At 38.6% G+C, this 13,260-nt stretch overlaps 1 protein-coding gene across 1 annotated transcript in view; it reads left to right on the forward strand.

Moving 5' to 3' along the window:
• The window catches only part of LOC150090083 (uncharacterized), a 116,095-nt gene that overhangs the window by 25,736 nt on the left and 77,099 nt on the right, over positions 1-13,260 (forward strand). Inside the window, exon 3 of the mRNA XM_090390168.1 lies at positions 7,244-7,693. Within this exon, the coding sequence (XP_090246294.1) occupies positions 7,244-7,693 (450 nt within the window). The remainder of the gene's footprint in view (positions 1-7,243; positions 7,694-13,260) is intronic.

Consider the following 13,260-nt stretch of genomic DNA (forward strand, 5'->3'; position numbering starts at 1 on the left):
ATATCTTAACTTTCCAGTGCCCAAAACATTGCCTTATGCTTTATGGAGCCAAATGCCTTTTCACAATCCACCTTGCCAAGCACAATGGTGTTTTTTATTCATTTGCTTTTTCCATTAGCCATGATATTAAGGCGCCTCCGTAGCCGGGTGGGAAGGAGCAGCAGTGCGTAGCACACGCTTCTTGATTAGACCGGGGTTCGAGCCCGTCACCACCAAATACGGAGGATGCGGAAAGATCAGGGAATGACCACCGCATATCCCGGAGCAATATGGCCTTAGTTGCTAATGCTCCTAAAAACCAAATAACAAAACAAAAAAAACAAAACAAGCCATGATATTATGTGAAGACAATCCATTGTTGAGAATCCTCTCCTAAAGCCAGCTTGCTCTTTCGGTTGATTTTCATCAAATATTCTTTCTAATCTGTTAGTAATGACCCTTATGAACAACTTGTAGATGTGGGATAACAAGCTAATTGGTCTATAATTTCCGATTTCTGATTTATCTCCTTTCTTATGCAGCAAAATTATGATTGCATTATTCTACTCCTTAGGCGTCATGCCTTTCCTAATGTATTTTGTGAAGAGTCTTGCCAGTTTCTGTGTCGTGTCTCTTTTTCCTAATTTTAATAACTTTACAGTAACTTCATCTTCACCTCGGGCGTTTTGATTCTTCATTTTCTTCAATGCATGTTCTACCTCATCAGGAAAGATATTGGGTATGTTGCTGATTTGTGATCCATCTTCCCTGCTGCTGGCATCATTCCCTTGCTCCTTATATAATACTTTATAGTAGTCTTCTGTTATTTGAATTATGCCTTCTCTGCTATTTATAATTACACCATCACTATTCTTCAGAATTAGTATCGTTTGTCTTTCTATATTACTGCTCATGACTGCTGATTTAAGTCCCTTGTTTTCCCTTAATGCTTGTTCTACTTTTCTTGTGTTAAATCTTATGTCCTATCTGAGTCTCTTTCTAATGGCTTTGCAAACTCAGTATACTCAATTTTGCCCTTGTCAGTGTTTATCTTGCTCTTTATTTGTCGTCTTTGGTTGATCATGACAAGCATTCCTTTACTAATTTTTTCTTCTTTGGATTTCTTTTTACCTATATGTTTCTTCGGCCTTATCACTTTCAGAAAGTCGTATTCCTCGTCAATATCTTGGCCCTGAAAGATATGCAGAAGCTCAGATTTGTTCCTAAGTTCCAGTACACACTGCATTTTATCCTTTTTTGTTATCTCAAAGGCTTTCTTATTATTTACTCAAATCAGTTTTTTCCTTTCTTTTCTTACATCTATATCAAGTGTGCATCTTACCATTCTGTGATCACTTCCAACATTTACCTTGTTCAGGTTGGTAACATCGTTCACAATTTATCTTCTGTTAGTGAGGATGAAGTCAATCTCATTAGTTGTTAATCCATTTGGCTCTTCCATGTCTGCTTTCTGTTTGCCCTTTTCTTGAAAAAAAGTGTTCATTACTGACATTTCCTCTGGATTCTGCAAATTCCATAAGCCTTTCACCTCTTTCATTTCTGTGCTGTTTTGTCTCTTTCCAATCTTAGCATTGTAGTCCCCCATAATTATGGTGTAGTGAATTTTCTATTCGTCTAGAAGTCTCAATTTTAGTGTACATTTCTTCAACCTCTTCATCATCATCATGGTTCGATGTTCGATTTCTAAGAGGTACAAACCTTTAGTCTGTACCTCTTAGAAATCCTGAGTCAATCTGAGAAAACCCGAGTCTTGACACCCTTGATGATGTACTTTTGAATTCCAAAATGTTGTTTTTAATATTTTTATATACCAGAAAGCCAACTCCACCTTCACTCTTTTCACTGTTTCCATTGGTGTACAGCAGATTTCCACTTGATAAACTTATAAGTGATTCATTTCTTCTTGTTGTTTCAGCCAAGCCAATGATATTCCAATTCACATTTTCACGACGTCAGCATCCACTTTGGCCAAGTGAATGCTGGCATCGTGTTTTCTGCAAATCTGAGGGTGTGGCTAACTGTAAAATTAAAAATATACCTTTTGCTGTTCCAGTGGTGTGGCAAGAACCATGCAAACACATTAATGATTGCTATTTCTTCTTGGGTACGACCAGGCTGCCATGCACGGAAACTGAACTTGGCCTGTTATAACATAAGAACACTCATCGGTGGGGACAGGATATTAGAGCTGGAAAAGGAATTAGAAAATGTGAATTGGAATATCATCGGTTTGGCTGAAACAAGAAGAAGAAATGAATCACTTATCAGTTTATCAAGTGGAAATCTGCTGTACACCAATGGAAACAGTGAAAGGAGTGAAGGTGGAGTTGGGTTTCTGGTCCATAAAGATTTTAAAAACAACATTTTGGAATTCAAAAGTACATCACCAAGAGTGTCAAGACTAATACTCGAGATTTCTAAGAGATACAAGCTAAAGATTATAATGATTTATGCACCAACATAGAGCCATGATGATGAAGAGGTTGAAGAAATGTACACTAAAATTGAGTCTTCTAGATGAGCAGAAAACCCACTACACTATTATTATGGGAGACTTCAATGCTAAGGTTGGAAAAAGACAAAACAGCGCAGAAAGGGGAACTATAGGAAATTTTGGAATTGGTGAAAGAAATGAAAGAGGTGAAAGACTTGTGGAATTTGCAGAATCTCAAAGACTGTCAGTAATGAACACTTTTTTCAAGAAAAGGGTGAACAGAAAGTGGACATGGAAGAGTCCAAATGGATTAACTACTAATGAAATCGACTTCATCCTCACTAACAGAAGATATATTGTGAATGATGTTACCATCCTGAATAAGGTAAATGTTGGAAGTGAACACAGAATGGTAAGATGTACACTTGATGTAGGAAAGGAAAAAACTGACTCGAGTAAATAATACAAAGGTCTTTGAGATAACAGAAGAGGAGAAAAAGCAGTATGTACTGGAACTTAAGAACAAGTATGAGCTTCAGCAGACTGCTGAGGACCAAGATATCGACAAGGAATATTACAACTTTTTGAAAGTGATAAAGCCCAAGAAACCTATAGGGGAAAAAAAATCCAAAGAAGAAAAAATTAATCAAGAAACACTTGTCATGATGAACCGAAGATGACAAATGAAAAGCAAGAAAAACACTGACAGGGATAAAATTGAGTATACTGAGTTATGCAAAGCCATTAGAAAGAGACTCAGAGAGGACATAAGAAGATTTAACACAAGAAAAGTAGAACAAGCAGTAAGGGAAAACAAAGGATTTAAATCAGCAGCCATGAGCAGTAATACAGAAAGACAAATGATACTGAAACATAGCGATGGTGTACTTATAAACAGCAGAGAAGGCATAATTCAAATAGCAGAAGACTACTATAGAGAATTATACAAGGAGCAGGGGAATGATGCCAGCAGTGGGGAAGATGGATTGCAAAGTAGCAACACATACGACATACCCAATATTCTTCAATATGCATTGAAGAAAATGAAGAATCAGAAAGCCCCGGGGGAAGATGAAGTTACTGTAGAGTTGTTAAAATTGGGAGGAAGAGACATAACACAAACTGGCAAGGCTCTTCACAAAGTACATTAGAAAAGGTGTGACGCCTAAGCAGTGGAATAATGCAATCATAGTTTTGCTGCATAAGAAAGGAGATAAATCAGAAATTGGAAATTATAGACCAATTAGCTTGTTATCCCACATCTACAAGTTGTTCACAAGGGTCATTACTAACAGATTAGAAAGAATACTTGATGAGAATCAACCGAAAGAGCAAGCTGGCTTTAGGACAGGATTCTCAACTATGGATCACCTTCACGTAATATCACAGCTAATGGAGAAAGCAAATGAATATAAAACACCATTATGCCTGGCATTTGTGGATTATGAAAAGACATTTAACTCCATACAGCATAAGGCAATGTTTTGGGCACTGGAAAGACAAGGCATTGATACCCCATATATTATGATTTTGAAGAAAATATATGAGAGTGCTACCTCCTTTATTAGACTAGACAAAGACAGTAGGAAATTTAAAATTGAGAAAAGAGTTCGACAAGGAGACACAATATCTCCGAAGCTGTTTACTGCTGCCCTTGAGGAAGCTTTCAGAAGATTAGACTGGTCGCAGAAAGGAGTCAATGTGAACGGAGAGTACCTAAACCATTTACGATTTGCAGATGACATTGTGGTCATAAGCCATGATCCCAAAGAATTAGAGGAAAATCTTAATCAGTTATGCACAGCTAGTAAGGATTTTGGACTAAAGATGAATATGGCTAAAACAAAAGTAATGAATGATGAACAAGTATGCCACAGAAAGGGAAATGATGATCGAAGGAGCAGTAATTGAAAAGGTGGAGTCATACTTATCTGGGACAAGTTATTAGCTGTAATAATGATAAATGGCTGGAAGTCAAGAGAAGAATAAATTTTGGATGGATAGCATTCAGGAAATATAGTCACATACTGAAGAGCAATATCCCAGTTTGTCTGAAACGTAAAATAATGAACCAATGTATATTCCCCACCATGACTTATGGAAGTGAAACTTGGGCACTCACCAAAAGAATGGAAGAGAAGCTGAGAACTACACAGCGAAGAATGGAACGAATCATATTGGGAATCAGACTGTTAGAAAAGAAGAGAAACACATGGATTAGGCAGCAAACTCAAGTAAAGGACATTCTTATCAAAACTAAAGAACTAAAATGGTGTCAGGACACACAGCTCGAAGACATGATGACAGATGGACTAAGAAAATAACAGAATGGTATCCAAGAGGAGCTAGAAGAAAACCTGGAAGGCAAAGGTGGAGATGGATAGATGAAATTCATGAGTTTGTGGGTAGTAAATGGATGGCCAGTGCTCAAAACAGAAGGAACTGGAAAGTTGCTGGAGAGGCCTTCATCCTGCAGTAGATTGAAAATGGCTGATGATGATTTCTTCGTGACAAAAATATCATGGATGTCCAGAAAAAAAGCAAGTACAGTATCAAATGTCTTAATGTATCATCTGCAATAAGGCCTTTCTACATAATGAAGACCTCCTGATACCATACCCCCCCCCAAAAAAAAATTATAGGATAAAGGAAGCATAGTAGTGTACACAGTGTTGAGGATTAAGTGGTACCAGTGTTTTCACAGCTCCACTATCAGTTCTCTTGTGTTGAGACACAGTTCCCTGTAGAGTGTGAGTGAAGCCAGAAAGTGAGTGATGTGGTGTTTCTGTAGTGTAATGTGGGGTTCTGTTGCTCTGGCCTCTTAGCAGAGGCCTTAACCACCAAACCCCTAGTATTCAGGTGACTGGTTGCGGCACGTATTTGGACTACTTTGGAAATGGGGGGAGGGGGGGAGAGAGAGAGAGAGAGAGAATTATAGAAACCAGTTTAGGAAAACAGTACCCATGGAAGTGTCTATAGAAAAGGCATGCAGCAGAAACAAAACATCTATGAGACAGACAGTGGAGAGACTCTGTTAGAGATGAGTCGTTAATTAACCTAACTGCCCTCTTTTGAATGGAATGTAGTAGCCTGAGAGAGGTTTTGGAGGCACCGTCCCAGATGTGGGAACAATATTCCATGGTAGGACAGATTTGCGATTTGTACAAAGTGAACAGCTGTTTTGAAGAAAACTAATGCCAAGAGTGAAAGAGAAAACCCTGTTTTTTAGAAGCAATATTTGTAATGCACTTATGATTTAGATTAGGAGTCAGGGTAATCCCCAATAGAGATATGATTTTGCCTAGAAATCAGTGTCTTTGAAGCATAAGAGCAGAATTCTTTTTTTTTGCAAGATATAAGAGACAGGCCTGAGTTTTAGAATGAATGAAATCGACTAAGTTATCTTTGCCCCTCTAGATAATTGCCTGGAGATCAACTTTTAAAGAATTGATAGTGGCTATTTGAGAAGTTGAAGCTGTTTGTGTAGGGCAAATTTTCTCAAACTGGAAGGTGGAATGCAATGTGCTATCATTATTAAAACTATGGATAGGATTTCCAGTCAATGGAAGAAGATCATTAATATACAAGAGGAAAAGAGTGAGAGAAAGGACTGAACCTTGGGGAATACCAGCATTCATGGAGAAGTTAAAGACACAGCCATCTACCATCACCTGCAGAACAGGAGTAAGTTCAGGAGCATAGGCTTTTTAGAACAAGTGGAGAATACCATCAGGACCTGGAGCTTTCTTAGCATCTAGATTGAACAAAATCCTTCTGACATCCTTTTGATGGAAGACCACAGGAAGCATTGAATGAGTATTTGCAAGCCATTTTATAAAAGTAGATTATCTGCCCTTCAGAATGGGAACATAACCCAAATTTTTAACGTTATGGGAAAGTGGCTTTGACTAGAGATGAAAGTTTCAGGGATCAGTTGTCATAAATATGGAGATTAAGTGTACCCATAATGCTACGCTTACAATGGCTACTTCACACACCACAAGACAGGTTGATTATTTAGCTGTATATTTATATGAACATTAATTTAGTCCAAGACTAAGGTTGTCTCCTGGTTCAAAGGGATTAGGAGTTAGCTTTGACTTAATCTAAGAGTAAGGTTAAAAGTAGTATTAGGTTAGTTTAGTATTATGTTAAGGTTTCCTGATGCCAATTATTGGTATCAGACCATAACTTCAGGCACTGCCATTTCTTTAAAGCTGTGCAAGATTTTTTAATAGGAAAAAAACACTCGCAAGAGATTTCTTTGGAGTGGCAACTGTTTCAAATACGGTTAGACATTCCTTTATTTGAAGTAGTGCAATTTTTATTTCCTACAAGAAATTTAGAAATTTTTTTTTTTAATCTCTTGTAGGTATCTGTCATTCTAAGAAGCAATGGATTACCTCTCACCTTCAAAAAATGTTGTTTCAGTGTCGCATACTTCACAAATTACAATAATAAAAATGAACAATTTATAATTACATAACTGTTTTAATTATTTGTAATGTTCCTGTTATATACTTCAAAATTATCAATAGAGGACCGTCAAAGTTGTTTATGCATAATAATTTTAAAATTGAAAAATTGATGATGTTGATGGCTGTCATTCTATTACACTTATTCTAGTATCTGTACAATACACAGTCATTGCTGACATTCTAATTAAAGGCTACTGCTAATAAATGTTTTTCTTACCCATACTCATTGCTCAGTTGAAATAAATAATACATGACTTTCTTACAATAATTGCAAAATTTTTATTGGCTATTTCAGTTGTATAAATATTTAAAGATCACCTTGTTTTTATAGATTGTCCAACTGGCATACTTTTAGATCTTCATGGGTTTGAGGAAATAAAATCACGAATACCTATTTCAAATCAGCCGGAATCCTTTGTAGATGATGTGAGCCTGCTTCCAGTCATTAATGATGGATATCTGCCAAGTAAAGAGCCTAATTCAAGAAATGAAGATTCAAAATTGGAAAAGAACCGTTATTCTCCTCTGTGTGGAATACTTGTAGATATTAATGATAAATGCATTTCATTACCTTCACCTATAATCGTAACAACAGAATGTTCTAAACATGGCATAGAAAATAGCACTGAGAGTACAAATAGTGAAAAGAGAGCTGAAGAAATAAAGGTAATTAAAGACACCATATCTGTGCCATTGGTTTGCATGTATAATACTAGGAAAAATTCACCAAAAAATAGTGAAAACAGTGAGTTTTCATGGCATTCATCAGCAGTTTGTGAAGGTAAGACAAGTGTTTTCTGTTTTTCTTTGGGTTTCTTTTATAGTTATAAAAATGTATACACAATTTGCAAGTTTGTGAAACATAAGTTGCAATCAGATTTCCAAAATATTCTCTAATTAATTATAAATGCAACCAACCTTTTATGTTATTTAACTAGGGTGTTCTGCACACATGATAAATAGGTAATTATTATAGAAATTTTAATGCCAAATCCAAAACTGTAATCATGTTTGTTTGTTTTTTGTTTCCCTTTCACTTAAGTTTCAAAGATATTTAATGTAATCATTACAATGGAGTTGAAGAGGTTTACCTATTTAATAGAAGACTGTATAATACTCAGAGTTAAATGAAGCGGAAGGTGGTGCACATCTATGTGATGTATGGTTAGAATGGGTTAAGCAGGTACTGCTGGATTGTTATTGGTTGCTGTTTTTCATTTGATTGTAGTAATGTAAACAGTGTCACAGTGAGTTTGTGTGAAATTTTTCTGCCCAGAGACAATAGAAGGGATTATATGCTGAAATCCTTATGGATTAACTCAAGACTTGGGGAAATCTGCAAGACTCTGGGGGAAGGGGTTATCAGGATGACCTGTGCTTTTAAGTAGAAGGAATCTATTTTGTAGAGATGGTATTCATTTGAATAAAAGGTTGTGCAAAGATTTTTGCCAGTATCATTAGGGTTCAGGAAAACTGCTGGTTAGAGGGGAGAAGGATAATATAGATCCACATTTATCTGATGATATGCGGCAAAGTAATGCTTGCACTCACTTCAAGGATTCTTGTTTGTTACTACAACAGCCAATGTTGGCAAGATGTTCTGAGCGTAGCAAATGAGTGGGATGTGAGAGATAGGGAAACAAGCCTAAAAAACCCCTTGACGTGGGCACCTATACGTGGTGAGGGGACCTCCGAGTGATGCTGCTGGTCTTCCAGATTAGCATCACTAAGATCCAATGCCCATACCTTGGTTCCAGAGTTACATCATTGGAATCCGGCGTGTGCAGCCATGCGCCACTATCTGTGGAAACTCGGAAAGGGGGATCCTGGTGGTTGAGGGGCCCAGCCTTGATACACCACTTTGGACCCTGCTTCGACAAGACGGGTGGTCCTGGACTGGCCCGACTGAGATCAATTGGCAGGTGGTTCTTACTGCTAGTGTCAACTACGTTCCAATAAGTCTCCCTCCCTTTGGTCCTGGGACAGGATCAAGGCTTATTGGAAACATGGGTATGGTGCTCCTAAGCAAACTTGGCATCCCATTTGTGTACACAGTACCTGCTAGTTCATGAGTGGGTGTCTCCTCGTCGGGTTCCGTGATGGGTGAGGGCATCAGAATTCCTATATCCGTACCTCCTAGTGCTCCAATTCCAAAACACAGTGCTAAAGAAACTCCGAAGAAAGGGGAACAGCCACTTACAATCAAGAGACAATGGATATAGAAGATAAGGAGGTACAGGACGAGTCTGTCCTGGAACTCTTTGCAAAAGAAGAAGATATGGATACAGGCCAACGTCAAGTCTTTCCAAAGAGAGATAAACCCAGGACTGAGAAAGCCCTTTGGAAGCCACCAGACAGACCCAATAAATTTAAATAATGGGTACATTTAAATTTGTACAATGGAATTTCCATGGATTCCGTAGAATAGAGATGACATCAAGGCTCTCCTGAGTAAGCATGAGCCAACTTGCTTTTGCTTACAGGGGATGTATTTAAAGACAAATGAGGACCCTTACTTACGTAACTGCTCAGTTATTCGCAGAGACAGAGCTGGGGATGGACTTGCCCACGGAGGAGTCACTATCCTTGAGGGTAACCACACCCCCTTTCAAGCTATGCCAATTACCACTAACCTAAGGGCTGTAGCAGTTCGTTTTACAGTAGGGTTCCTTTTAACTGTTTGCTCCATCTATTTGCCACCTGGGAACAAAATCCCCCGGGCAGACCTGGATAATATCATTAAGCAATTGCCACTCCCTTTTCTATTATTAGGGCATTTCAACAGACATAATCTGTGGGGTAGTTCTGACATCAATAGAAGAGGTCAGATTATCGAGCGATTGCTTGAAAACAATGATCTGGCTCTTCTAAATATGGGATCTAACACCTTTTTTTACATGGCTACCCATACATTTATTACCATTGATCGTTCCATCTGCTCTGCCTCCCTCCTGGATCTGAGTACATGGGAGGTTGAAGAAAACCTTTATGGTAGTGATCACTCTCCTGTGTTATCCACCATTTCTAATGAGAGACGATGTCACCAGTCGAGGATACCACGTTGGAAGACCGATCACGCCGACTGCAATACATTTCATCATCTAGCAACGTTCAATACCACCACAGTTGGGCAGGAGCCAATTAATGAGTCAGTAAAGCACATCACAGAAAGTATGGTCCAGGCAGCGGCAGTTCCATCATGCAGTATGACTGACGACTTTTGAGGTTATGATGAACATCAAGGCGAGATCCAATCTTCCTTACATTTCGAGGGCACAGCTCTAAAACGGTGTCCGCATGCCGCCACTAGTTAGTACACCGGACTGAACCTATTGGTAACTCTTTAGGAGGCTTCCAGATCACCTAGTGTATAATCTTGCTACCTCTACTCAGCCAGATAGTGACTGGAGGGAGTAAGAGTAGTGTGTATGTGGGGGGGGGGGGCATTGTTGAGACCACATTATGTCAAGGATCTGAGTATAATCCCAGGGGCTCACATCTGGTGAGTATGGGCTTGGCACACCCAGGGTCCTGAGTTGGATATCATCATTCTTCTTTTTTCTTGGTGATTCTCTCTCTCTCTCTCTCTCGGGGTAATTTAGAAAATTTTAATAATAATATAATTTATATAATAATATTCTTACCATGTGTACGACATATCCAAAAATTTCATTACTTCATACAGCATGCCCCCCCCCACTTTTTCTTACTATCGAATACACCATGAATTGTCAAACTAATAGAGTAAGCTTATCTGCGAAAAGATGTAAACCTCCCAAACACTTCCTAGTTCATTTCACAAATATACGTGGTCTCGATTCTAATCTCAACGATGTCCATTTCCACTTGCAGTCTGCCAAACCCCATTTACTTTTCCTGACAAAATCTCAGTTATCGGTTGATTCAACTACTGCTCATCTGAGTTGCCCAAATTATTCGCTATATGATTCTTTTCACCTCAAATGTGGTACTTGTGCATATGTCCATTCTGATATTCCCTGTCAGAGACTTGGCAATTTGAAATCTCCTCTCTTTGATCTTCTCTGGCTTAAAATCTTTCTACCTCATTGTCGAATTCATCTGTTGTCTCTACCGTTCTCCCAACTCCACTAATCACTTAGAGCTCTTTGACTTCCTCTCTTTGCAACTTGTCTTTCTCTGTCCAACTTTCCTAACAGTGAGGTAATTTTCCTTGGTGATTTTAATGTTCACAACTCCAGCTGGCTTCCGTTTTCTAGTCACACCGACCCAGCTGGTCGAGATGCTGAGGCTTTTGCAATTACTAATGACCTTGCACAGATTGTTCATTTGCCTACAAGAATACTAGACAATTCTAACCATTCTGCCAACACACTTGATCTTTTTCTCACAAACAACCCTTCTAAGTACATGGTCGAAGTGAGTGGTCCTTTAGGCACCTCAGTTATCAACTTGGTGAATGTCTCTTCTCCAGTGGAGCCTTTATCTCATGGCTATTCCCAATCTAGTGTTTGGCATTACAAGAATGCAAAATGGGATGACCTGCGAGACTTCTTTTCTTCTTTTCCTTGGTCGGATTACTGTTTCAAAAGTTCTGATGTCAACGTTTGCTCAGATCGTGTCAGTGAAATTATTCTTGCAGGAATGGAATCCTTTATCCCACACTCCACTTTAAAATCTCGTCCTTTATCTAAACCTTGGTTTTCCAATAAATGTGCTAAGGCTATCCAAGAGAAGAATGTTGCATGTCGTAATTGGCTTGTTTCTAATTCTTCAGTTTCATTTTCTGCCTACACCAAAGCTCGCAACAATTGTAAAGCAGTTATTAATCAGTCCAAACTAGAGTTTGAACAGGCTAAGAGTAGAAAACTTGCTTCTTGCCCTAATGGTAGCTGAGCATTCTGGTCTGCTATTATATATCTGGACATGGTTGCCTTACTAATTAGGTCACCGAGAATTTAAAATTTTTAAATATTACCTAGTCTTGGCGCATTATAGCCGTAGTTGCTAATGCACCAAAAAAATCCAAACAAACAAGCATTCTGGTCTCTTGCTAAAGCTATTGGCCGCAACTTTTGCCCATCTCTGTTCCCACCTCTGTCAAAACCAGATGGGTCTGTTGTAACTTCAGCCAAGGATAAAGCTGACCTGCTAGCATCCCATTTTTTTTCCAACTCATGTATTAATGATCTTGGTAAAACACCTCCCACCATTCCCAATGCACTCCATTCAATGCCTCCTATGGTCTTCCATCAAAAGGATGTCAGAAGGATTTTGACTAACCTTGATGCTAAGAAAGCTGCAGGTCCTGTTGATATTTCTTTACTTATTCTCAAAACCTGTGCTCTGGAACTCACTCCTGTTCTTTGCCACCTTTTTTCACTTTCTTATTCCAAAGATGTTTTTCCTTCTGCTTGGAAATTTGCTCATATCCAGCCAGTTCCTAAAAAGGGTGACAAATCCCTCCCATCCAATTATTGTCCCATTGCAATTACTTCTACTCTTTCTAAAGTAATGGAGAAATCAATTAATCGCCAACTCTTAAACTACCTAGAAACCTTCTGTCTGATCAATGATTGGCAGTATGGATTCTGCACATTGCATTCCTCTTTCCATTTTGAGAAACCTTGCCCTGCTCAATCAGCTTCAACTTCTCGAATATCCGCTATTAATTCCTTAAATGCCAATCTCCAGGTAATTACTCCAGTGGGGCAAAGACAACTTAGTTGATTTCAATCCTTCTAAAACTCAGTCTTGTCTTATATCTTGCGAAAAGGATTCTTCTGCTGCTATGTTTATCTTTGGTGACACTCCAATTTCTAGGTAAATTGATATATCTCTTTTGGGGATTACCCTGACTTCTGATCTCTCTTGGCACAAGCACATTACAAATATTGCTTCCTCTGCATCTAAAAAACTTGGTTTTCTCTTTCGCTCTTGGCGTTACTTTTCTTCCAAACAGCGGTACAAATTGGAAATCCGCTCTACCATGGAACAGTATTCTGGGGTGGTGCCCAAAACCTCTTGCTGGCTTCTAGATTCCATTCAGAAGAGATCAGTTAGGTTAATTAATGACTCCTCTCTAACAGAGTCTCTCCACTTGCTGTCTCATAGACGTACTGTTTCTGCAGATACCTTCAAGGGCACTGTTCTTCTGAATTGGCTTCTATTATTCCCGCTATCTTTTTCAAAACAGTCCGAACACGTGCCACCACCAGCCAACATCCATTTACTGTCTGACTTCAAACTCACAAAACCAACTTTATCTTCCTCATTTATTCATTCAACTGCCTTTTTTTTTTATTTGTTTTGGTGCATTATAGCCTTAGTTGCTAATGCACTAATAAAACCCAACCAACCAACTGCCGT

The sequence above is a fragment of the Mastigoproctus giganteus genome, chromosome 2, assembly GCF_048544385.1.
Source record: "Mastigoproctus giganteus isolate SK-2022 chromosome 2, ASM4854438v1, whole genome shotgun sequence".
NCBI classification, from domain to species: domain Eukaryota; kingdom Metazoa; phylum Arthropoda; class Arachnida; order Uropygi; family Thelyphonidae; genus Mastigoproctus; species Mastigoproctus giganteus.